Source organism: Pristiophorus japonicus, chromosome 22 (genome assembly GCF_044704955.1).
Source record: "Pristiophorus japonicus isolate sPriJap1 chromosome 22, sPriJap1.hap1, whole genome shotgun sequence".
NCBI classification, from domain to species: Eukaryota; Metazoa; Chordata; class Chondrichthyes; family Pristiophoridae; genus Pristiophorus; species Pristiophorus japonicus.
In genome coordinates this window covers 51822816-51850403 of record NC_091998.1, presented here as the reverse complement: position 1 = coordinate 51850403, position 27588 = coordinate 51822816, and the positions used below count along the sequence as shown (strand labels likewise).

Below are 27588 nucleotides of genomic sequence, written 5' to 3'. Positions count from 1 at the left end.
CACTGCACCTCGCCAAGGCGTGAGCTCACTCTGCATGAATCACTGAAGTTTCAATCTCGTATTCACTATTTCAGTATGGCAATAAAGATTAACACGCAGTATCAGGCAGTGAGCAAAGCTACAATTTAACCACAACATCAGGTACATCGTACAAAGCGTTGATAGTGAATTCCTCAATTACAACCTGGGAATGAGCTACAGATCTCAATTTTATAAACCATCTGAACCCCTCGATTAGATCCTAGCCTGTAACTCACTCCTGGGTATTTGTTATTCTATATATATAAACCACCCAAACCCCTTGATTAGATTCCAGCCTGTAACTCACTTCCAGGTATCCATTATTCTATATATAAACCCTCTAAACCCCTCGATTAGATTCCAGCTTGTAACTCACTCGCAGGAATCCATTGTTCTATATATAAACTCCCCGAACCCCTTGATTAGATTCCAGCCTGTAACTCACTCCCAGGTATCCATTATTCTATATATAACGCCCCCCCAACCCTCGATTAGATCCCAGCCTGTAACTCACTCCCAGGTATCCATTGTTCTATATATAAACCCCCCCGAACCCCTTGATTAGATTCCAGCCTGTAACTCACTCCCAGGTATTCATTATTCTATATATAACGCCCCCCCAACCCTCGATTAGATTCCAGTCTGTAACTCACTCCCAGGTATTCATTGTTCTATATATAAACCCCCCGAACCCCTCGATGAGATCCCAGCCTGTAACTCACTCCTGGGTATTCATCATGAAGTGGTTACTCATTCCTTCGGTTGCTGAGTGCACCACAGTCACACATTCCCCTCTCTCCCTTATATGAACCAATGGGAGCCTCGCCATGAAATGGAAGTACAGGCCCTGGAATGTGTCGTTGGTGAGCCGGGAGGTCAGGGCTCTGTGCGCCAGGTCTGGGCTTGGGCCCGTTTCCAGCCAGCTCACTGCGCAGGCAGTCTCACGGAAGTGAATGTTCCAGATCAGGAATGGCAAACATTGACAAATCTCTGGCCCGGGTTCCCCCATCTCCCTCCAGGCCAGCCCCACTCAAACCAGCTCAACACTAGACTGGACAGCTGTTGATGACCGACATTTGGTAAAAATGCCCACTGCACAAATCACCCTGCCCCCAGAAAGAGACGGGTTCGGAAGCAAAGTTGGGGGAAAGGCTGATGGGTAATTCAGTTTGCCGATTACCCCGACCCTTCGTCTCCTGAAGGCATCGACTGTTGCTGGGCTATCATCAACATATCATAGGCACTCCCTCAAAATCGAGGAAGACTTGCTTCCTTCCACTCTAAAAGTGAGTTCTTAGGTGACTGTACAGTCCAATACGGGAATTACAGTCTCTGTCACAGGTGGGACAGATAGTCGTTGGAGGAAAGGGTGGGTGGGGAGTCTGGTTTGCCGCACGCTCCTTCCACTGTCTGCGCTTGATTTCTACATGCTCTCAGCGATGAGACTCGAGGTGCTCAGCGCCCTCCCGGATGCACTTCCTCCACTTAGGGCGGACTTTGGCCAGGGATTCCCAGGTGTTGGGCTATGCATGTTTGGGCACTGGCCAGCCTCCAGAACCTTGCCCATGTGGCCATTCTTGAGTGTGAGCTCAGACAACATTGGTAGGCTGTTTGACCATGAAGCCCATGACATGAGGTCTATCCTGTTCCTTATCCAAAGTCTACACACATGTTTTCTGACAGTGTTCGCTGGATAGAGATCAGACGCAGGAGCCCCGATTGAAGTCAGTGTCCAATTTAAGCTTACCTACAATAACTCCTACATGGATGGCGGGGGATCTAAGCTGACTCGGTTCCAAGCTGGTTGTGCCTTTATCCACTGAGTTCTAGAAGTGTGTATTTGTTGAAGGACCTTGAGTGTTGGAGCTGGTAAACGCCCTTGTGCACAATTCCCCATCCTCTGGGACAGGTGAGACTGAGGTCAGAAGTTTTGCTGCAGAGAGTGTCAGGTGTGGCTCAGTGGCCAGCACCCTCGCCTCTGGGTCAGAAGGTTGTGGGTTCAAATCCCACTCCAGGGACTCGAGCACATAAATCTAGGCTGACGCTCCCAGTGCAGTGCTGAGGGAGCGCTGCACAGTCGGAGGTGCCGTCTTTTGGATGAGACATTAAACCGAGGCCCCGTCTGCCCTCTTGGGCGGATGTAAAAGATCCCGTGGCAATATTTCGAAGAGGAACAGGGGAAGTTGTCCCCAGTGTCCTGGAAAATATTTATCCCTCAATCAACATCACTAAAACAGATTATCATGTTGCTGTTTGTGGGAGCTTGCTGTGCGCAAATTGTTGTGACAAACCGGTGGTTTCATGGTCATTATTACTGACACTAGCATTTTATTTCAGACATTTTCTGCACCCTCTCCAAAGCCTTCACATCCCTCCTTATTGTGCGGTGCCCAGAATTGGACACAATACTCCAACTGGGGTTGAACCAGGGTTTTATTTCCGGACATTGCTTGATCTACTTTCTCTCTCTCCTCCATCACATCATTCCCATTCCGCTTTGGTTAATATTCGAGTTTATTTGCGACACCGTTCTGAAACTCGCCGTGGTCAGACTGACTGGCAGGGATATCGCGGCCCCAATCAGTAAAGACTGTTTGATGGTGTTGATGATAGCGCACACGCACACAGCGCTCTCTGCTCAACACTCGGAGCTGCCCAGATACAATCTGCTGCACTTTCTCACTTCCCTGTATTGGAAAAGAAAGAAACTTTGCAACATTACCGAGGCATTGCAACAGGCACACACCTGTCCCTGTGAAACCGAGAGCTACATGGCGGGACCAAGGCAGGCTCGGGCCTCACCTTCAAACGCAGTCATTGTTTTTTTTTAAACAAAACTATGAATTGAAAGACAGAGTGGGGCGGACACGTTCCTCTCTCGTGCACATGCTGGGTTCGTGTCTGGTCACAGTCGAGTTGAACAGGAACAAGGATGTGGGTTGGCAGACATCTGTACAGACTGAGCCGGGGACCAGCCCTCGCAGAGGAGAAGTGCTTGCACCTCGACAGCAAACGATCGCCGCCCTTTCAGAAGAGAGGCACCATGTCCCTCAAACTGCCTCGGAATGTGTGGGATTTCAACCTGAAGGTGGACTCCGTGCGAATAGGTACGGTGGGGCGACGGTGCGATCTGCTAATCCCTTACCGCTTCCTCCTGCCTGTCTCGAACCTTCGACCGGCTGTACCGCCCGGCTGTGCGTGGTTTAGAATCTGTCGTTTGATAAATAAGGCGACGTATTTCATTCAACGGGATACCCTTCCCCCATACACATTGAATTACTGTGGATGAGGGGGGAGGATCAGGTTTTATGAAATAGGTGGTGGGCGGGAGGGGGGGAAGGGGAGAAATTGGTCATCAACAAGTGTTGTGCACCACAGGCCTGATTGCACTATGACTGGAAGTGGTGGGATTTGGTGCCAAATGGTGTATGTCTGAACATTCCCAGGAGCGTGTGTGTTTAACAGGACAGCAGAGAGATGGGTTCGCGAGCATTGCGTAGCCTCGCTGTTTGTTGCAAATCTTCGAAGGACGCGGAAAAAGCGATGCTTCTCACCCGGCTTGAAGTTATCAGTGCTCCTCTGACACAAAGCTCAACATACAGAGCAGAGGCGAGTGACACTGGTCTTGCAACAGTGAAGTTGGGTTTTATTCTCTGCATTGCAGTTGGGAGATGAACTTCTCATCTGAGCGTGATGAGGGAGTTTGTGGGGCGATAAATCTCATTGCAGCCACATTTGGAGAGGGAGAGGCAGGGAGGGACTGAATCAGTGATCTACTTACATATCTGAGAGCGCACGGGTGTTGCATCATTTGGAAAGTTTTGCATTTGCAATTTTGCATCAGTTTCGATATTGCTGTTGTTGTGCATTTTGCCAACACAGATAGGTTATCCCTGGTGTCCCTCAATCAACGTAACAAAAAACATAGGTTATCTGGCCATTATCACATTGCTGTTTGTGGGAGCTTGCTGTGCGCAAATTGGCTGCCGCGTTTCCCACTTTACAACAGTGAGTGCACATCAAGAAATTATTAATTGGCTGTAAAGTGATTTGGGACATCCGGTGGTCGTGGAAGGCGCTACAGAAATGCCAGTCTTTCTTTCTTTGACACAGCATTGACAGGGAGTCTGATGGTACAGTTGTACATACTGGTGTAGTCATCATTATCGGCGGTCCCTCGAACGAGGATGACTTGCTTCCACACCAAAAGGGATGAGTTCACAGATGTTTCAATTAAGGACCCGATGTTCCAGTCCTGAACTCTAGGGGCGGAAGATGCCTGTGCGTGGATTTTTTTTAGCGTATGGTGACCGTTGCACATCAGCTACCACACGGGCTTGACAGAGCTAGGCCTTTGTCCAGTGGCAAGTGTTAACCAGGATGACTGGAGACCTGCTCTGCTGCAAGGACCTAGTGTGCACACATAGTGCAATGTGGGTAGGCCCGTGCTGCCCCTGATGCCCTCGGCTCTTCTGGGCCCCATATCCCCATTCGTAGTAGTGCTACAGGCCTAATCCAGTGGATTAGAAGACAATCAGGGAATCACATAGCAGAATCGTAAGGGACTGTAATCCAGGGACCTTAATGAATGGTCTGGTCTTGGGCGAAAGCACACTTGCCAGCATGAATTTTCAAAGGAACATGTATTTAAATAAACAAACATCAGCTTTAGCCTCTCATTCTGCACACTCCTGTGTTTCTGGCATTTTTCTATCATAGAAATTTACAGCACAGAAGGAGACCATTCGGCCCATCGTGTCCGTGCCGGCCAACAAAGAGCCCCCCAGCCTAATCCCACTTTCCAGCTCTTGATCCGTAGGTTACGGCACTTCAGGTGCACATCCAAGTACTTTTTAAATGTGGTGAGAGTTTCTGCCTCTACCACCCTTTCAGGCAGTGAGTTCCAGACCCCCACCACCCTCTGGGTGTTCCTATGTTCCTGCACAAGTTAAGTTCTTATCTTACTTTCTCAAAATCTTGCATCACCCTCTTCCACTCTGCCGATTTCATTTGTCTCTCTCTTTTTACTTTGGCAAACTCACTCCAGAAGTGTGTTTTAAAGTTATACACCACTGCCCGGTGAAGTACTGAGAATACACAGACTAGAACGATTTGATTCAGTTCCTGGTCAGTGCTGAGCAAGCGGGGTTCCCACTGCTAATCACCATGAGTATTGTGGGCAGCTTGGCTCCAATGGGTACCCAACATGCTCGGTCCTCTGATTGGCAGCCTGTCACCACTTGTGTGCATGTCCGTTGGGACGTGACCATTCCAAATGTCCTCCTGGCCAGCCAACCATTTTCCACCCTCCATAAACTTGAGCTCATCCAAAACTCTGCTGCCCGTGTCCTAATCACCCTCTGTGCTCGCTGACTTTCATTGGTTCCCGGTCCGGCAACGCCTCAACTTTAACATTTTCATCCTTGTGTTCAAATCTCTCCATGGCCTCGCCCCTCCCTATCTCTGTAACCTCCTCTGGCCCCACACCCACAACCCCCCGGGAACTCTGCCCTTCCCCAAATCTGGGCTCTTGCGCATCCCCCCCGATTTTAATCTCTCTACCATGCCTTCGTCTGCCTGGGCCCTAAACTCTGAAATTCCCTCCATAAACCTTCCCTGCCTCTCTCCTCCTTCAAAATGCTCCTTAAAACCTACCTCTTTGACCAAGCTTTTGGTCATCTGTTCTAATATCTGTTTATGTGGCTTACTGTCAGATCTATAATCACTCCTCTGAAGCACCTTGGGACATTTGACTACATTAAAGGTGTTCTATAAATGATGTTTTTGTCTAGACAAGATGGATTTTCTGTAAATGAAACTAAAATCAATGGCCAAGACCCACACAGTGCAGGTTGTGGCCAAAAATAAATAAAGATGAACTATTTTCAATGGCAGAAGAGTCAGTCTCCAGAGGACCCAGATTTTAGTGGAGTGGCAGAATAGCCAGGGGTGACAGGAGGAAACTTTTTTTTACGCAGCGAGTTGTTATGATCTGAAACGCGCTGCCTGAAAGAGCGGTGGAAGTAGTCTTAATAGTAACTGTCAGAAGAGAGTTGGGTAAAAACTTGAAGGGAAAAAATTACAGGGCTATGGGGAAAAGGCAGGGTGAGTGGGATCAATTGGCTCGCTGTACCACAGGCACGATGGGCCAATGGCCTCCTTCTGTGCTGCACCATTCTATAGAACTAGATGGCATGACTGTAGAGTAAGGGGCCGCCCATTTAAAACTGAGATGAGGAGGAATTTCTTCTCTCTGAGGGTTGTAAATCTGTGGAATTCGCTGCCTCAGAGAATTGTGGAAGCAGGGACATTGAATACATTTAAGACAGAAATAGACAGTTTCTTAAACGATAAGGGGTTAAGGGTGTCATGTATCTTACATTATTATATATAACTGTATCCTAACATGCTATACATGACTGTAATAAGATATGACCTGTAACCACCAGCATACCTTACCACCAGGTGCACTTGCAAGAGACAGGTATATAAGGACAGGTCTCAGGCAAGTGCAGCATTCCAGAGCTGTGAAATAAAGGTGCAGGTCCAGAGTGACCTTGACTTCACTACATGCCTCGTGTGAATCTGTACTGAGGGGACAGGACTTTACAAGGGGGTTATGGGGAGCAGGCGGGGAAGTGGACCTGAGTCCATGATCGGATCAGCCATGATCTTATTAAATGGCGGAGCAGGCTCGAGGGGCCGTTTGGCCTACTCCTGCTCCTATTTCTTATGTTCTTATAATCATGCAGGAGGAAGGCAATTTCTATAGCACCTTTCACGTCCACCAGACATCCCAAATCTCCATACAGCAAATGAAGTATTTTTTGAAGTCTAGTCATTGCTGTAATGTGGTAAAGCCTGTAAAAAGTAAGGCGCCCCAGAGTTTTGTGATCCTGTAAAGACTTGAGTTGGAGAAGGAAGATTTGCAACAAGTCTTGGTGTCAATCTAGTGACATGTAACAATATGGTGCGGGTTGGAAGAATATCACAGGACAGTATTGCTCCATGTACAGCTCTGTGTCTGCATCAGAGACTACAGGTACCAAATTATAGGAGCAGGAGGAGGTCATTCAGCCCCTCGAGCCTGATCCACCATTCAATCAGATCAAGACTGATCTGGATCTTAACTCCATCCATCTGCCCTGGCTCCATATATTTCATTCCCTTGTCTCAGAGAAATCTATTGATCTCACATTGAAAATGATTAATTGATCTTGCATCTACTGCTCTTTGTGGAAGAAAGAGTTCCACACTTCTACCACCCTTTGTATGAAGAAATGTTTCCTGCTGTAATGTATGCATCTGGTAAGGATGCTCACAGGTTGGTAGAGCTGTTGAGTTGGGAGTGGCTTAGCCAGTCACGTGATGTTCACAAGACTCAATAAAACCCCAGCCAGTTGGGTTCGGGGGATCCACGATGAGGCAGGTGGTTGTGAGCCTGGTGGATGAACCGGTAATGTGTAGTGTGATTGTTAAACCTATGCTAATAAACCAACTCGTTCTTAATAGCAATGTATTGCTAAGAATTCTTAAGCAAAGAACTCATGAAGCAAATAACGACCTTCTCTCCTGAATGGCCTTTTAAAGTGATGTCCACCTTGTCCGAGATTCCCCCAAAATGGAATGTCAAACTTAATGTGAAGTCATCGGGTGAACTTCATCAGGTCAGGCAGAAGATTTTATGGTCACCTCAAAACTTGACATTAACCGCCTCACTTACACTCAGCCTTTGTCCAGACACCTCCGTTTCAGCAGCCTGTGACAATTTGCACGTAAACAGGCACAAAGTGCCAGTGCCACCTATCAGGTTAGCGAGCGTGCACTGCCAAACGCTCTTTGTAAATATTGACATTTGTTTCAGTTTTGTTCCCAGAAGTTTCAGATTCCTTTGCCAATATCATTAAAGAGGCAGTGCCCTGAAGAATAGGTCATTTGAAAACCTTTTTTGGGAGGGAATTGGGAAGAAAAAGAAAGACTTGCATTTATATAGTGCCTTTCATGACCAGTAGTCGTCTCAAAGCCCCGTACAGTCACTGTTGTAATGTGGGAAACGCGGCAGCTAATTTGCGCACAGCAAGCTCCCACAAACAGCAATGTGATAATGGCCAGATAATCTGTTTTAGTAATGTTGATTGAGGGATAAATATTGGCCCCAGGGACACCGGGGAGAATGCCCCTGCTCTTCTTCAAAATAGTGCTATGGGATCTTTTACATCCACCTGAGAGAGCAGACAAGGCCTCGGTTTAACGTCTTATCCGAAAGACGGCACCTCCAACAATGCAGCGCTCCCTCAGCACTGCAATGGAGTGTCAGCCTAGATTTTTGTGCTCATTGAATGGTGGTGCAGGCTCGAAGGGCCGGATGGCCTACTCCTGCACCTATTTTCTATGTTTCTATGTTAAACCCACAACCTTCTGGCTCAGAGGCACGTGTGCTGCCCACTGAGCCATGGATGACTCAGTTGAAGAGGTGTATGTCACTCTCGTTGCCAGGATGTGTTCCTCCATAGACCTTTCGGATGAGACATTAAACCAAGGCCCCGCCTGCCCTCTTAGGTGGACGTAAAAGATCCCATGACACTATTTTGAAGAAGAGCAAGGGGAGTTCTCCCCGGTGTCCTGGAACAATATCTATTCCTCAACCAACATCACTAAAAACAAATTATCCGGTCATCATCACATTGCTGTTTGTGGGAGCTTGCTGTGCACAAATTGGCTGCTGCGATTCCCTCATTGTGACAGTGACTACACTCCGATAGTACTTCATTGGTTGTAAAGCGCTTTGGGACATCCAGTGGTCGTGAAAGGCGCTATATAAGTGCAGATGTAAGAAAAAACATTATTTTACGAGCAAGTGGTTAGGACCTGGAATGCACTCCCTGAAACGGTGGTGGAGGCAGACTCAATCTTATCATTCAAAAGGGAAACGGATAAGTGGCTGAAGAAAAAAAAATATGCAGGGCTATGGGGAAAGGGCGGGGGTAGTGGGACTGGTTGAGAGTCGGCATGGGCTCGACGGGCCGAATGGCCTCTTCCCGTGCTTTTACTGTTCTCTGATTCCAAGACTTTTTTTCTTATCTTTTTAATCAGTACTGTCCCTGCCCAATCTGTGCAATGCATTACCCACTGTGACAGAGGTTCCCAAACTTTACTTACTGCGTACCCCCTTCCAAACCTAGCACCATCCTATGCACCCTGATTAGCACAGCTTTTAAACTGGACAGTGCTGACCAACGGAAACCACGTTGCAGGGTGTGGTGATTGGAGGCGAGGGCTCTGTACATCATCGTCTCCACGTATCTGTGCTCTCATCGCTACATCTTGAAGTAAATTAGATACTTGATCTACATCGGATATGCGGCACAGAAACAGGCCTTTCGGCCCAACCAGTCCATGCCGGCGTTTATGCTCCACTCAAGCCTCCTCCCGTCTTTCCTCATCTAAATCTATCGGCATAACCCTCTATTCCCTTCTCCCTCATATGCTTGTCCAGCCTCCCCTTAAATGCATCGATACTATTCACCTCAACCACTCCCTGTGGCAACGAGTTCCACATTCTCACCACTCTCTGGGTAAAGAAGTTCCTTCTGAATTCCCCATTGGATTTTTTGTTGACTATCTTATATTGATGGCCTCTAGTTATGCTCCTCCCCACAAGTGGAAACATTCTCTCTGTGTCCACTCGATCAAAACCTTTCATAATTTGAAAGACCTCTATTAGGTCACTCCTCGGCCTTCTTTTTCCAAGAGAAAAGAGACACAAATTCCCAGAGTTTTAAAGCTTTGTCTGAGTAGCCTATTGTAAAAATGCAATAAATAAATAAAATATTTCATAAATAAAATCCACCATTAGACAGTTTCTCCCCCATAGCCCCCACAGATGTCATCATCATAGACAGTCCCTCGGAATCGAGGAAGACTTGCTTCCACTCTTAAAATCAGTCTTTAGGTGGCTGAACAGTCCAATACGAGAGCCACAGTCCCTGTCACAGGTGGGACAGGCAGCGGTTGAGGGAAGGGTGGGTGGGACAGGTTTGCCGCACGCTCCTTCCGCTGCCTGTGCTTGATTTCTGCATGCTCTTGGCGACGAGACTCGAGGTGCTCAGCGCCCTCCCAGATGCACTTCCTCCACTTAGGGCGGTCTTTGGCCAGGGACTCCCAGGTGTTGGAGGGGATGTTGCACTTTATCAGAGAGGCTTTGAGGGTGTCCTTGTAACGTTTCCGCTGCCCACCTGGGGCTCGTTTGCCATGTAAGAGTTACGAGTAGAGCGCTTGCTTTGGGAGTCTCGTGTCTGGCATGCGAACTATGTGGCCCGCCCAGCGGAGCTGACCAAGTGTGGTCAGTGTTTCAATGCTGGGGATGTTGGCCTGGTTGAGGACGTTAATGTTGGTTGGGAACCAGACCCTATAGTATTAAACAGGACTGAGACACTGTCCATGCCCCAATATAACAACAACAACTTGTATTTATATAGCGCCTTTAACATAGTGAAACGTCCAAGGTGCTTCACAGGAGTGTTACGAGACAAAAAGATTTGACACTGAGCCACATAAGGAGAAATTAGCGTAGGTGACCAAAAGCTTGGTCAACGAGGTAGGTTTTAAAAATGTCTTGAAGGAGGAAAGAGAGGTAGAGAGGTGGAGAGTTTTAGGCAGGGAGTTCCAAAGCTTGGGGCCCAGGCAGCAGAAGGCACGGCCACCGATGGTTGAGCGATTAATATCAGGGATATTCAGGAGGGCAGAATTAGAGGAGCGCAGACATCTCAGGGTGTTTTGGGGCTGAAGGAGATTACAGAGATAGGGAGGGGCGAGGGCAATGGAGGAATTTGAAAATAAGGATGAGAATTTTGAAATGGAGGCATTGCTTAACCGGGAGCCAATGTAGGTCGGCAAGCCCAGTGGTGATGGGTGAGCGAGACTTGGTGTGAGTTAACAGCCGAGTTTTGGATCACCTCTAGTTCACGTAGGGTAGAATGTGGGAGGCCAGCCAGGAGTGCATTGGAATAGTCAAGTCTAGAGGTTACAAAGGCATGGCACCCAATATTAAAGGCGACTGTTCCTGACTTGCTTCAACAGAATATTACCCCCTATGATCTTTGAAAAGATGGCAGCGATGAAATGCTGGTATTAATGGAGAGTCACACTGCGTGAATTACAAGAATTCTTGCATTTAGAGCTTGCCTCCCCTAGTCAAAATATCCCAAAGTGCTTCACGCTTTCACAACGGCAATGTATTGCTTAGAAGAGATCAAGTGTGATTTTCTCTTTCTGCTAAGCTGCCACCTCTAACCTCCATTCCTCGACCAACGCACGTGTATGTGCATGTGTGACTCAGGGTAAAATGCATACCGTTAAAAAATCAGATGGCTTTTCGAAAATCAATTTTGCAATCTCGCCGAAAGACGGCCCGTTTACAAACTATTGAAGAGATGTGTTTTGTTTGCAGAGGCTGGTTAAAGTTTGAGACTTCTGACTCCACTGTAGAACTGTTGGTCGGGTGAGCCCAGTAACAGGATGTGGGTTTGTGATAACACTGCCGTGTTGGAGTAACTGCTAGTGTACAATGAGCAACAGTGTCCATTTTCTCATGTTGAGCGGCTGGCCAAATCACCTCTGTGGTCGCCTTCAGTCCGCGTCGAAAAACTTTCAAATGAAGCCTTTATCCCCGGAACTAACATGCAACCTTGAACCAAGGCCAAGTGCGTGTTCCTCTTCACGTACGAGCCGAGATAGTGAGCAATCTTGCTCGACAGTCAAGGGGCTCATTGCAGCCTAACCTAGTGTCAGGTGTGGCTCAGTGGGTAGCACCCTCACCTCTGAGTCAGAAGGTTGTGGGTTCAAGACCCATTCCAGAGACTTGAGCACAAAAATACAGGCTGACACTCCCAGTGCAGTACTAAGAGAGCGCCGCACTGTCGGAGGGGCAGTACTGAGGGAGAGCTGCACTGTCGGAAGGGCAGTACTGAGGGAGTGCCACATTGTCGGAGGGTGAGTGCTGCACTGTTGGAGGGGAAGTACTGTACTGAGGGAGCGCTGCACTGTTGGAGGGGCTGTCTTTCGAATGAGGCCCTGTCTGCTCTCCCAGCTGGGACAACAACAAACAGCAACAACTTTTATTATTATATAGTGCCTTTAACGTAGTAAAATGTACAAGGGCACTTCACAGCAGTGTTTTAAGACAAAACATATAAATTTGACAAGGCGATGGGTGAGCGGGACTTGGTGCGGGTTAGGACACGGGCTGCTGAGTTTTGTATGCCCTAAAGTTTACATCGGGTAGAATGTGGGAGGCCAGCTAGGAGTGCATTGGAATAGTCAAGTCTTGAAGTAACAAAGGCATGGATGAGGGTTTCAGTAGCAGATGAGCTGAGGCAGGGGCGGAGACAGGTGATGTTACAGAGGTGGAAATAGGCGATTTTAGCTATGCCGCGGATATGTGGCTGGAAGCTCATTTCAGGGTCAAATATGAGACTTAGGTTGTGAACAGTCTGGTTCAGCCTCAGATAGATGCTAGGGAGAGGAGTGGAGTCACTGGTTAGGGAACCAAAGACAATGGCTTCGGTCCTCCCAATATTTAATTGGAGAACATATCTACTCACCAGTACTGGATGCCGGACAAGCAGTCTGACAATTTAGAGGCCATGGAGAGATCAAGAGAAGTGTTGGTGAGGTAGAGCTGGGTGCTGTCAGCGTACATGTGGAAACTGACTCCGTGTTTCCGGATGATGTCACCAAGGGGCAACAAATAGATGAGAAATAGAAGGGGGCCAAGGATAAATCCTTGGGGGACACCAGAGGTAACGGTGCGGGGGCAGGAAGAGAAGCCATTGCAGGAGATTTTCTGGCTACGATTAGATAGATAAGAGTGGAACCAGGTGAGTGCAGTGCCACCTAGCTGGACGCTGGTGCAGAGGCGTTGGAGAAGGATAGAGTGGTCAACCGTATCAAAGGCTGCAGACAGGTCGAGAAGGATGAGGAGGGATAGCTTACATTTGTCACAGTCACAAAAGATGTCATTTGTGACTTTGATGAGAGCCATTTCGGAACTGTGGCAGGCGCGGAAACCGGATTGGAGGGATTCAAACATGGAATTGCGGAAAAGTTGGGCACGGATTTGGGAGGCGACAACACGTTCAAGGACTTTGGAGAGGAAAGGGAGGTTGGAGATGGGGCGGTAGCTTGCAAGCAAATCTCTTTTGTTCTTCTTCAATCCATGTAGCAAGGAGACACTGGATAGCCTGTTGATATTCCCCTGCTCAGGTCATTCAGCCCAATTGGAAGCTGCCCTGACTGGTTAAGTCAGCTTAGATCAGAGAATGAACCTCAGACCTCCCTACTCTGTAAAGATCAATCATCATCATTATAGGCAGTCCCTCGGAAAAGAAGAAGACTTGCTTCCACTCTTAAAATGAGCTCTTAGATGGCTGAACAGTCCAATACGGGAATTGCAGTCTCTGTCACAGGTGGGACAGATAGTCGTTAAGGTAAGGGGTAGGTGGGGAGTCTGGTTTGCCGCACGCTCCTTCCGCTGCCTGCGCTTGGTTTCTGCATGCTCTCGGCGACGAGACTCGAGGGGGTATGTTGCACTTTATCAGGGAGGCTTTGAGGGTGCCCTTGTAACGTTTCCTCTACCCACCTTCGGCTCGTTTGCCGTGAAGGAGTTCCGATTAGAGCGCTTGCTTTGGGAGTTCCGTGTCTGGCATGCGGACGATGTGGCCTGCCCAACGGAGCTGATCAAGTGTGGTCAGTGCTTCAATGCTGGGGATGTTGGCCTGGTCGAGGATGGTAATGTTGGTGCATCTGTCCTCCCAAGGGATTTGTAGGATCTTATGGAGGCATCGCTGGTGGTATTTCTCCAGTGACTTGAGGTGTCTACTGTACATGGTCCATGCCTCTGAGCCATACTGGAGGGCAGGTATCACTACAGCCCTGTAGACTATGAGTTTGGTAAAGATCAATACCATGCAGGGGGCAGCATGCACCCACTGCGCCATTGAAGGAGCGTGGAGGGGCGAATTGAAGAATTGCATCTGGTGTCTCGGTGGGGCGGGCTGTGCTGGGCATGCAGAAGCTGGGTTTACTGAATAGGACAACTATTCAGCCTCAGTAACCTCCTGAGAGGAAGTAAGCCGTGTGCTCAGAGCAAGCGGGAGAAACCAAGTGAAAGAAGAAAGACTTGCATTTATGTAGCACCTTTCACAACCACCGGACGTCTCAAAGCGCTTTACAGCCAATTAAGTACTTTTGGAGTGTAGTAACTGTTGTAACGTAGGAAATGCGGCAGCCAATTTGTGCACAGCAAGCTCCCACAAACAACAATGTGATAATGACCAGATAAACTGTTTTTGTGATGTTGATTGAGGGATAAATATTGGCCCCAAGACACCGGGGAGAACTCCCCCTGCTCTTCTTCGAAATAGTGCCGTGGGATCTTTTGCGGCCACCTGAGAGGGCAGACGGTTTAACGTCTCATCCGAAAGACGGCATCTCCGACAGTGCAGCACTCCCTCAGCACTGCACTAGGTTGTGTCAGCCGTGGCATTCTCGCCTCTGAGTCAGAAGGTTGTGGGTTCAAATCCCATTCCAGAGACTTGAGCACAAAAATATAGGCTGACACTCCCCGGGGCATGTTTGGGAACCTCTTGGCACTGAGTTGGAGTGGTCTGGCAGAGGCTCTCGGCAGGGAGGGTAGCACACATAGAGAACCAGGAAAGGGGAAGACAAGCAAAGTCCTCCCAAAAGGAGGAAGTTTAGCCCTCGAGAAACAACACACTTGACATGTCCCGAGTTTTGAAGGTCGTGACCTCCTCAGAAGATCATAACATGGAACAAGATGACCAACTCTGGACAAACGACAGGCTGGAACAGCTCTGCATGCATATGAGCCGCAGACAGTGTCCAGCATGTCGGGAGAGTCAGGGAATCACCTGAAGAGAAATGGGGTGCATGCTCTGCATTGAAGGTACAGCTGGTAGTGAATCCCGAACTGAATCACTGTGACAATCCAGAAACTCTTTCATGTAGAGCAGGGCTGGAATGGAACAGAAAGGAGTGTCAGGTGCTGATAGCAACTTCCCGTTCTGTATCTCAAGCGGCAACTGGATGACGGCAGGCATTCGGTGTATGTAGAGGGGGCTGCAATGGCTGTGAGCTTTGCGGAGGTTTGCTCAGTTGAATGGGAGGGTGAAACATGCGGTGTGCATTCACTGCTGCAGCTCCGTAGTATCACATACTGATGATAGCCATGATGTCAGATATAGCAGATACAGCTTTTATCTGCTAACACCTACATAAAACACCCCAGTGTGGCTCTGTACCAATTACGCAGGTGCAGGACAGATGTGAGGGGGGAGGAGAGAGAAAACTTGGGTAGCGGGACTTAGTATGTTTTTATTTATTTTGCTATAAAAACAGAGTCTTTCACAACCTCAGGAAGTTCCAAAGTGCTATACAGCCAATTAAGTACTTTTGAAGTGTAGTCACTGTTGTAATAAGAACATAAGAAATAGGAGCAGGAGTAGGCCATACAGCCCTTCGAGCCTGCTCTGCCATTTAATACGATCATGGCTGATCCAATCCTGGACTCAGCTCCACTTCCCTGCCTGCTCCCCATAACCCCTTATCGTTTAAGAAACTGTCTATCTCTGTCTTCAATTTATTCAATGTTCCAGCTTCCACCGCTCTCTGAGGCAGCGAATTCCACAGATTTACAACCCCCTGAGAGAAGAAATTTCTCCTCATCTCTGTTTTAAATGGGCGGCCCCTTATTCTAAAATTATGCCCTCTAGTTCGAGTCTCCCCCATCAATGGAAACATCCTCTCTGCATCCACTTTGTCGAACCCCCTCATAATCTTAAACGTTTCGATAAGATCACCTCTCATTTTTCTGAATTCCAATGAATAGAGGCCCAACCTCCTCAACCTTTCCTCATAAGTCAACCCACTCATCTCTGGAATCAACTGAGTGAACCTTCTCTGAACTGGCTCCAAAGCAAGTATATCCTTTCGTAAATATGGAAACCAAAACTGTACACAGTATTCCAGGTGTGGCCTCACCAATACCCTGTATAGCTGTAGCAAGACTTCCCTGCTTTTATACTCCATACCCATTTGTAATAAAGGCCAAGATTCCATGGCTGCCAATAAGCGCACAGCAAGCTCCCAGAAACAGCAATGAAATTAACAGGTCAGATAATTTGTTTTAGGTGTTGGTTGAGGGATACAAATTGGCCATTTGACTGAAGATAACTCCCCTGCTCTTCTCCAAAATAGTGCCGTGGGATCTTTTGCGTCCACCTGAGAGGGCAGACGGCATCCTCGGTCTAATGTCATTATCCGAAAGGCAGCACTTCCAACAGTGCAGCACTCCCTCAGCAGTGCTCTCGAGCGTCAGCTGAGATTTTTGTGTTCAAGATCCTGGAGTGGGAATTGAACCCACAACCTTCTGACTCAGAGGCGAGAGAATGCTGCCCGCTGCCAGATGACTACTGTGTGCAATTTTCTGTCTGGCTGTATTTTCTGTGTTAGATTGCACTCGATTTCGGTGTGGTTTGGTGAGGCTGCACTGCTGGCACAGCAGTGGTGACCACAAGTGAGGGAATTGGTGACCATGGTGTTATAGCCTATCTCTGGCCTGTACCCGCATCAACTGAGGCTCTAGTGTCAGCTGTGACTCAGTGGGCAGCACTCTCACCTCTGAGTCAGAAGATTGTGGGTTCAAGTTACACTCCAGAGACTTGAACACAAAAAAAATCTAGGCTGACATTCCCAGTGTCAGAGGTGCCGTCTGTCGGGTGAGACATTAAACCGAGGGCCCGTCTGCTCTCTCAGGCGAATGTAAAATATCCCATGGTACTATTTTGAAGACGAGCAGGGGGAGTTATCCCTGGTGTCCTGGCCAATATTTATCCCTCAAGCAACATAACAAAGGAATAGATTATCCGGTCATTATCACATTGCTGTTTGTGGGAGCTTACTGTGCACAAATTGGCTGCCATGTTTCCCACAATTCAACAGTGACTACACTCCAAAAATACTTATTGGCTGTAAAGCGGTTTGAGACGTCCGGTGGCTGTGAAAGGCGCTATATAAATCCAAGTCTTTCTTTCTTTCTCTATAGCACCAGCAACATTTGCTGAACTGACCCTCTTGTGCCACAGCCTCACTAAGATCCCGGAATCCATCTAAAAGTTTTAAAATTAAAATACCTGGTGTAATTTTCTAGCTTTTGCACCCTTGCGCCCATTCAGAGCCCAATTTGAATGGGTGCAGAGGAAGTTGTGGGTCAGTGGGGCTCTTAAAGGGGTATAGGCTTTGAATGGTCCAGCCTTGTCATTTTTCCAATATACTCTCTCCTTCATTGACTCAAGCACAATGATGCTTCTTAATGGATCAGGACCATAGGATCAGGAGGAGACCATTCAGCCCCTCGAGCCTGTTAGAACATAACATTAGAACATAAGAAATAGGAGCAGGAGTAGGTAGGCCATTTGGCCCCTCGCGCCTGTTCCGTCATTCAATGAGATCATGGCTGATCTTCTACCTCAACACTTCCCTGCACTGTCCCCATATCCCTTGATTCCCTGTCCTGCCATTCAACTAAGTGACGGCTGATCTGTATCTTAACCTGCCTTAGTTCCGTATCCCTTAATATCCTTACCTAACAAAAGTCTAATAATCTCGATTTTGAAATTTTCCATTGACCCCCCAGCTTTTCGGGGCAAGAGCGTTGCAGATTTAACGACCCTTTGTGTGAAGAAGTGCTTCCTGATATCATCTCTGAACAGCCTGGCTTTAAAGGACGCAATCAATGGCCATTCAAGAGAGGGATTCTATTGTAAGACACACGCCACAGTGGGAAGGAAACATAAAGAGGAAGGAAATGGCAGGGGGACTTTATTTTTCTTTTTGCTTGTTTTCTTTTCGGTTAAGAATATTAAGCTTTTACAGGGATTGCTAGTGTCTGACTTTTTGGAGAATGCAGTTTGGATTATAGGAGCAGGAGCAGGCCGTTCAACCCCTCGAGCCTGTTCCGCCATTCAATAAGCTCACAGCTGATCCTAACTCCATATACCCGCCTTTGCCACACATCTCTATGTTGCAATTTTTCCAATATATTCTCTCCTTCATTTTCTCCAGTACAATGAAGCTTCATTTTCATGGGTTTTGATAAGCTCATAATAAAGGATGAAACTGAGTACTGTGAGCAACGAGTAAGTGTGACCTTAGCTCCTTTAATACGATTCCGGAGTGCAGGTACCGCGTGGGAGGCCTGCTTATATACCGTGCTCTCAAGGGATGTTGGGATCCCTTGGGACTCCAACAGGTTGGCCCTCTGGTGGTGGTGTGATACAGGTTGCCTAGGGTTAAATATATAACAGGTTTTTATCTGGTTTTTGCCTCTCCCAGGAGATCACATGGCTCCGGTTGGGGTGGAGTGTAGAATGTTTCAGTATAAGGGGTGTCGCAGTTGTGTGAGGCGGACTGGTTGGCTGGGTGCTCTTTGCCTTTCCGCCATTGTTCATTGTTCATGGGTTTGTATATAACATTCAGGGCTGCTGACCGAGGGCCGTGTGGCTCTTTGTCGGCCGGTGCGGACACAATGGGCCGAAATGGCCTCCTTCTGCGCTGTAAATTTCCATGTTTCTATAATAAGTTAGGACCATAGGAATAGGAGCAGGCCATTCAGCCCCTCGAGCCTGTTCCGCCATTCAACTGGTTCACAAAAATCTAGCAAGCTCAGATTTGAAATTAACAATTGACCTAGCATGGGGTCACCCATTTAAAACGGAGATGAGGAGGAATTTCTTCTCTCAGAGGATCGTGAATCTTTGGAATTCTCTGCCTCAGAGAGCTGTGGAGGCTGGGTCATTGAATATAGTTAAGATGGAGGTGGACAGATTTTTGAATGATAGGGGAGTCAAGGGTTATGGGGAATGGGCAGGGAAGTGGAGCTGAGGCCAAGATCAGATCAGCCATGATCTTATTGAATGGTGGAGCAGGCTTGAGTGGCCAAATGGCCTACTCCTGCTCCTATTTCTTATGTTCCTCGATTGCTTTCTGGACTGAGCACCATTGATGGGTTGGGTATCAAATGCAACAAAACAGACACTGAAACAAGTTTGATGCTATTCTGGTCCTTGCAATGCAAGAAGGCAATGCAAGAGGTATTGCAGAGGACTTCACTGAAACTGATCCTCAGTGGAATGAATGCTTGGGGCTCACCAGACACCAGAGGGCACTGCAGTCAGAGTCATCGGGCTGTACGCATGTGGCATGTGTGCTTGGTCACCTGTATATAAGCTGGGTGTCTTTGTCACGCACGCACTCTCGGGCTGGAATAAAGATGGATCAAGTTGCACCTGAGTTTACAGTAACCAGATTCTTGAGTCATTACAATTGGCGACGAGGATGAGACGCCCAGCTTATATACAGGTGACCAAGCACACATGCCACATGCGTATAGCCCGATGACTTCTGACCGCGGCGCCTTCTCGTGTCTGGTGACCCCCAAGCATTAAATCATAACAACATCCCCCTTTTAACATCTTAACAACAGTCTTTTTACAAATTAAGATGGTCTGGGGCTTTCCTCTCACGAGTTGATCGTCTCAGTTCAACTTTGGCTCTAGGCGAGCGCTCTGAATCCGTTGAGACTGAGGGCTGAGTAGCCGATCAGAGTCAGTAATGTCGCGACCTGTGACCAGAATGTCATCTTGAAACACGACAGTTCCAGGAATGGACTTCAGTAAACTCTCCATATTCCTCTGAAATATGGCTGCAGCTAAACGAATCCCAAAAGGACACCTGTTGTAGACGAACAGTTCTTTATGGGTGTTGATGCAGGTGAGTTTCTTCGAAGTATCGACAAGCTCCTGGGTCATATAGGCCAACGTCAGATCCAGTTTGTGAATGACTTTCCACCAGCTAGAATGGCAAACAGGTCATCATCCCTCAGTAATGGATACTGATCCTGTTTCAAAATCGGTTAATCATAACCTTGTAGTCTCCACAAATCCTGACAGTGCCATCACTCTTCAACGCAGGAACAATGGGACTAGCCCACTCGTTAAACTCGACCGGTGATATGATCCCTTCACGCTGGAATCTTTCAAGCTCAATTTCAACCTTCTCCCTCATCATGCATGGAACAGACCAAGCTTTGTGATAGTCAGGCCTTGCATTGGAGTCCAGGTGAATCTGCACCTTGGCTCCCATAAAATTACCAATGCCTGGTTCAAACAAAGAAGGAAACTTTTTCAATATTTGAGCACACGAAGTATCATCCACCGAGGACAACATCTTGACATCATTCCAGTTCAACTTGATTTTCTCGAGCCAATTCTTGCCGAACAGCATTGGACCATTATCTGGGATGATCCATAATGGTAGCTCGTGAACCACACCGTCATATGACACCTCGATTGCTGCATTGCCGAGCACCAGTATGAGTTCCTTAGTGTAAGTACGCAACCTGGCAGTGACTGGATGCAGCTTCAGTTTCACAGCCTTAGTGTCCCACAACTTGTCGAATGCCCTTTGGCTCATTATCGACTGACTCACACCCATGTCCAGCTCCATTGATACAGGCACGCCATTCAGCTTCACATTAACGACTATCGGCTGGCTCTTGCTCAGGAATGAATACAGTCCATTCACGTCCTCCTTGGGTTGCATATCCGCGCCATCACTGAACTGGTCCTCATCAACCACGTGGTGAGCCGCACCACGCTTGCTCTGTTATGGACACATCCTGTGAAGATGCCCCACTTTCGAACATCCATCGCATGAGTATTGTCTAAACTGACACTGGTGAGACTGATGATTGCCCAACAGGGTGTAATATGGTTCGAACCAGTTGGTGGGCTCTGAACAGCGGCAGGTTTCACGTAAGCAGCTCTGCCCGAAAACGACGCCATCTTGTTTACAGTACTTGCCGTGGAACTCCAACTCATCGATGATATCTGCCTCAAATTATCATCCGTTGTCATGCATGCCCGGGCAGTTGCAATGGCCTTTTTCAAATCCAGCGTCTCTGCAGTCAACAGCTTCCTGAGGATCGCATCATGGCTGATGCCTATCACAAAGACACCCAGCTTATATACAGGTGACCAAACACACATGCCACATGCGTACAGCCCGATGACCTCTGACCACGGCGCCCTCTGGTGTCTGGTGACCCCCAAGCATTAATACATAACAGACTTAATAAACTGTTGCTCTTGATAATGCCTTGGAAAGGCCTTATGGAGAGATACGTACGATCTTTAAAAGGATAGAGAAAGTAAAACTGCAAAAATACTTTCAGCTATGCCAGGGGCAGTCGAACTTTGGGCAGACATTTGGCGGAAGAAATTTGGTCGCGCCTCTGTTGCGGTGTTAATCCAGGTGGAGCGGTACTTTTAGCACCTTGAAAAGTTTTGCACCTCCTGCCCAGAGATTCGTCAGAATCGGTCAAAGAGCTGACGGGGCGATAAATCAGCCGTTGCATACCAGAGCTGGGGAGGTGGGGTGTGGGGGGGGGTGCGCTAACGGAAATGCCGGCACTAAATTTAACCGCGTCATTGCGCATGCGCGGAACTCCGAATCAGATCCCGGGAAAAGACGAGTCTTAAAGGTGCGGCATAGTAACGCACTCATTGAAGTTTTCAAAATCACTTGTTTTCCCCCTGTACTGTTCTGTCTGTCTGCTGCTGCAAACTGGGAGGCTCACGCACCGTGCTGTGTGTAAACGTTGCACTGACTGTGACCTCCGAGGGAAGCGCTTCCTCGTCCCTTTAAAAAGCCACCAGTTAACGACTCTGCAAGCCTGCACCGACTGTTTTCCCAGACGTTGTTATTGGCGGGCGCTCAATGAGGCGGCCGCACTGAATTTACAGACCGAGGCGCAAGCATGGGCGTTGCACCAGGAATACGTCAGGATCGGAGCGATCGTCAGCAGCTGGGCGCTACTGGTTTGTGCCCCCGGTGAGCTTCTATTGAATTTTCGGTCGGGGCACTAAAATCTGTGCTCCCTGTCTGTAACCTCTAACGCTCCCATTAATGCCCCCCCTGGCTGCTAACTGAGGCGTTAGACAACCGGAAATCCAGCCCCACTGTTGTAAACGGCAAATTTAGGACAGGCATCAGGAAGATTGTTTCCTCCCCACAGAGAGTGATCACGAGCTGGGGATGATTTGCCAAGGAGGTTAGGCGAGCCCGGGATATAGAGCTAATTTAAGAAGCAATCAGATGCTGTAATGGCAAGACGGTAGATTTGGTATTCTGAAAGGTTGCGATAAAATGGATCATCACCTGAACCAATCTTGTGAGGTCAGTATTCACACCTGAGGGCATCATTAAAAACAACAACTTGCATTTATATAGCGCCTTTAACGTGGTAAAGCATCCCAAGGCATTTCACAGGAACGATTATCAAACAAATTCTGACACCGAGCCACATGGGGAGATATTATATGAGGAGAATTGTCCTGACTAATCTTTCAATCAGACAGATTATCTGGTCAGTATCACATTGCTGTTTGTGGGAGCTTGCTGTGCACAAATTGTCTGCTGCGTTTCCCGCATTACAACAGTGACTGCACCCTAAAAATACTTCACTGGCTGCAAAGCGCTTTGAGATGTCTGGTGGTTGTGAAAGGCGCTATATAAATCCAAGTGTTTCTTTAACCAGGAAAGCTTGTTCAAAGAGGCAGGTTTTGAGGACCGTCTTAAAGAAGGAGAGAGAAGTGGAGGTGTTTAGCAGGGAATTCCCGAACTTTGGGCCTGGGCGGCTGAAGGCATGGCTGCCAATGGTGGAACGTTGAAAATCAAGAATGCGCAAAATGCTGCCAGAATTTATGAGTCTGTCCTCCCAGAAGAATTCCAAATTTAGAAGCAGAAGAGGGAGGGATTGTTTGGATTTAAAGGGGTGACTCGATTTCTCTTCTTTCCCATGTTCAAACACATTAGCTTCCTGTCACTGCATTGATAGCGCAGGCATCTGGAAAGCTTGTGTCTATTTTAAGCAACCACTTCCTGTGTCTGGGACAGCTGTGCCTTTCACAGTCCAATTACATATTCTAATGTTTAAATGTAATAGTGTAAACAGCGCTTTTTTAAACACTGGTCTCACAGCTCGATGACTCAGTCGTGCCATTTGGAAATGAAGTCCATTGATTGGGCGAGCTGTGTGGTAAAACTATGATCAAGAGTCGTCACAAGGCAGCCTGAAAGACAATCTCAGCAGCCAATTCATTGCCAGATGCACCAAATTCCACAATCCCACATACGAAAAACAGACCGTGACTTATTCCGCGGCTCCTAGTTATTACCAAGGGTCATTTGAAAAAAATATAATTTACTCGTTCACGGGATGTGGGCATCGCTGGCAAGGCCAGCATTTATTGCCCATCCCTAATTGCCCTCGAGAAAGTGATGGTGATCCGCCATCGTGAACCGCTGCAGTCCGTGTGGTGAAGGTGCTCCCACAGTGCTGTTAGGGAGGGAATTCCAGGATTTTGACGCAACGACAATGAAGGAACGGCCGATATCTTTCCAAGTCAGGGTGGTGTGTGACTTGGAGGGGAATGTGGAGGTGGTGGTGCTCCCATGTGCCTGCTGCCCTTGTCCTTCTAGTCGGTAGAGGTCGCAGGTTTGGGCAGTGCTGCCGAAGAAGCCTTGGCGAGTTGCTGCAGTGCATCTTGTAGATGGTGCACACTGCAGCCAGGGGGCGCCGGTGGTGGAGGGAGTGAATGTTGAAGGTGGTGGATGGGGAGCCAATCAAGCGGGCTGCTTTGTCCTGGATGGTGTTGAGCTTCTTGAGTGTTGTTGGAGCTGCATCTCATCCAGGTAAGTGGAGTATTCCATCACACTCCTGACTGGTGCCTTGTAGATCATGGAGAAGCTTTGGGGAGTCAGGAGGTGAGTCAATTAAATACTGAAATGAAGAATAATCTACTTTGATATTTGTGGAGAGATTATGTCATATGTGAAAACTATATAAGTTTAAAAACTGCACGTAACAGGATCTCAATGCTGAATAACTTCTCTAGGTTCACACTGACAGAAGGGGATGCACTGCTGGAATAAATCCCAAAGCTCTAAGTTTTCCTTTGATGATTATTTCTAGGCCGTTCAAAGAGTGTGATGCCAGGTGACCATAGCACGGCATCAAACAGACCTTCATCCCCCAACATGTTGGACCGCCCGATAAAGTCAGGCTGGCTGAAGAAGAAGCGGTCACTCGTGAAGCACTGGCAGTCCCGCTGGTTTGTGCTTCGAGGGTTCTACCTGTGTTACTACAAGGAGGAGGAGGATGGGAAACCACAGGTAAGGACATTTGGCAACAATGGTGCTGAGGAATGCAAGAATGAAGAGAGATTTCTCTCCAATCGCCACAAGAATGCCAGTGTCTGGTTAATTGTGAGTTGGAAAATATTGAATATTTATTCACACCCCAGACTTGGTTTAAAAACCGCTTGCCCAATCTTCATGCCTTTATCCTCATCATCATAGACAGTCCCTCGGGGTCGAGGATGACTTGCTTCTCCGCTAAAAATGAATACTCAGGTGACTGATGAACTCATTTTAAACCGTGGAAGACGCCTGTGCGTGAATTTTTTTAACGTGGGGTGGCCGTTGCACACCAGCCACCACACGGGCTTGACTGAGCTAGGTCTTGGTCCAGTGGCAAGGGGATCCGAGATGACTGGAGACCAGGCTCCGCCGCATGTGCCAATACACACACACAGACTCAAACATACTCCCACTGTCCTCCTCCCTCACTCCTTCCCACAGGACCTCAGTCAGAGGAGCAGTTTGGAGCTCGAGGCAGGAGCTGTGGGCAAATCAAAAAAAAGGCCGACTCCATGGGACAGTCAGAGGAGCAGTTTTCCTACCTTCTCGTCTGCCCATAGTCTTCCTTAAGATAGAGTGCCTGAATATACCAGACAGCAGATTTTTTGTAATTATTCATTCACAGGACGTGGGCGTTGCTGGCAAAACCAACATTTATTGCCCATCACTAATTGCCCTTGAGAAGGTGGTGGTGAGCCGCCTTCTTGAACCGCTGCAGTCCGTGTGGTGAAGGTGCTCCCACAGTGCTGTTAGGGAGGGAGTTCCAGGATTTTGACCCAGCGACGATGAAGGAACGGCCGATATATTTCCAAGTCAGGATGGTGTGTGACCTGGAGGGGAACGTGGAGGTGGTGGTGCTCCCATGCGCCTGCTGCCCTTGTCCTTCTAGTCGGTAGAGGTCGCGGGTTTGGGAGGTGCTGCCGAAGAAGCCTTGGCGAGTTGCTGCAGTGCATCTTGTCGATGGTACACACTGCAGCCACGGTGCGCCGGTGGTGGAGGGAGTGAATGTTGAAGGCGATGATGGGCTGCTTTGTCCTGGATGGTGTTGAGCTTCTTGAGTGTTGTTGGAGCTGCACTCATCCAGGCATGGTGACCAATAAGGTGGCTTAATAGTTCATAACAGGAGGGAGATACAGCGGGTCTGGGCGGGCGGACTGACCTATGAGTGTTCCGTCATTATAAGATCTCCCAGGCAGAAACTTGACTGAGAAATGGAGGTTGGAATTAGGATCGGAACACAAATCCTTCTAAGGCTCAGCATTAATTGGAGTGCAACCATCTGATGCTGATGGGCCAGCTCTGTGCTGTGAAGGGGAGCTCGGCATCTTAGCCTCCCCCACAGCCACCCGGGAGGACATTGACGGATTCAGCAGAGATTGAATCTGGGACTTAGCCAGCCTCAATAGTTCAGGTCCACTTACCGCCTGAACTATTGGGTCAGCATACCATCATCATCATCTTCATAGGCAGTCCCTCGGAATCGAGGAAGACTTGCTTCCACTCCCAAAGTGAGTTCTCTGCTGGCTGAACAGTCCAACACGAGAGCTACAGACCCTGTCGCAGATGGGACAGACATTCGTCGAGGGAAGGGTGGGTGGGGCTGGTTTGCCACACGCTCCTTCCGCTGCCTGCGCTTTACCACTTCACGCTCTTTGCGTTGAGACTCGAAGAACTCAATGTCCTCCCGGATGTACTTTCTCCACCTCGGGCGGTCTTCAGCCAGGGTCTCCCAGATGTCAGTGGTGATGTCGCACTTTACCAGGGAGGCTTTGAGGGTGTCCTTGTAATGCTTCCGCTGCCCACCTTTGACTCGTTTACCATGACGGAGCTCCGCATAAAGCATTTGCTTAGGGAGTCTCGTATCTGGCATGCAAACTATGTGGCTTGTCCAGCGAAGCTGATCGTGTGTGGTCAGTGCTTCAGTACTGGGGATGTTGGCCTGGACGAGGAGACTGATGTTGGTGCGCCTGTCCTCCCAGGGGATCCGCAGGATCTTGCGGAGACATCGTTGGTGATATACAGAGGGACGTGATCGGGGCCCAGGAGAGGGGTGAGTTCGGGGCCCAGAAGAAGCGAGGGCCCAGGGGCAGCACGGGCCAGCCCACACTGCGATATGTGTGCGCACTAGGTCCATGCAGCAGAGCAGGTCTCCAGCCCCTTGGTTAATCCTTGCTACTGGACCAAGACCTAGCTCTGTCAAGCGCCGTGTCGAGGCTGGTGTGCAACAGTTACCACACGTTAAAAAAAAATCCAAGCATAGGCATCTCCCACCCTTCAAGATTTAGTTCGGACCTGGAATTTTAGGTCCATCATTGAAATACCTGTGGACTTTTTGACGTGGAAGCAAGTTATCCATACAGGAGGACGGGTATTACTACAGCCCTGTCGACCACGAGCTTGATGGTAGACATGAGGACCAGGTCTTCAAACACTCTTTTCCTCAGACAGTCGAAGGCTGCACTGGCGCACTGGAAGCGATGGTGAATCTCCGCATCAATGTCTGCCTTTGCTGATAAGAGGCTCTCGAGATATGGGAAATGGCCCACATTGTCGAGGGCCGCGCCTTGAATCTTGATGGTTGGAGGGCAGTGCTGTGCGGCGAGGACAGGCTGATGGAGGACCTTTGTCTTACGGGTGTTAAGCGTAAGACCCATGCTTTCATATGCCTCAGTGAATACATCGACTATATTATGGAGTTCAGCCTCAGAATGTACGCAGATGCAGGCATCGTCCGCGTATTGCAGCTCAACGACACAGGTTTGGGTGATCTTGGACCTGACCCGGAGGTGATGTAGGTTAAACAGCTTCCCACTGGTTCTGTAGTTTAGTTGCACTCCAGCGGGGAGCTTGTTGATTGTGAGGTGGAGCATGGCGGCAAGGAAGATTGAGAAGAGGGTTGGAGCGATAACGCAGCCCTGTTTGACCCCGGGTCCGAACGTGAATTGGGTCTGTAATGAATCCGTTGGTAAGGATCACGGCCTGTATGTCATCGTGAAGGATGTTGACAAACTTTTTGGGGCATCCGAAACGGAGGAGGACGCTCCATAGATCCTCACGGTTGACAGTGTCAAAGGCCTTTGTAAGATCGAAGAAGGCCATGTTCCCTACATTTTTCCTGCAGCTGTCGTGCTGCAAAGATCATGTCCATTGTGCCCCGTAGGTTCCGGGATAGGGTGAGATGAAGAGTCATGAGGCGTTTGTTAACCCCACAGGGGGAGTCTTTGAGGC

The 27588-nt window shown here is 48.5% G+C and overlaps 1 protein-coding gene across 1 annotated transcript in view; it reads left to right on the top strand.

Moving 5' to 3' along the window:
• The first annotated feature begins 2877 nt into the window (after positions 1-2877).
• LOC139234764 (rho GTPase-activating protein 25-like) overlaps positions 2878-27588 on the top strand; it is an 86136-nt gene continuing 61425 nt past the window's right edge. Inside the window, exons 1-2 of the mRNA XM_070865456.1 lie at positions 2878-3128; positions 24134-24333. Coding sequence (XP_070721557.1) covers positions 2954-3128; positions 24134-24333 — 375 coding nt within the window. The 5' untranslated portion in view covers positions 2878-2953. The remainder of the gene's footprint in view (positions 3129-24133; positions 24334-27588) is intronic.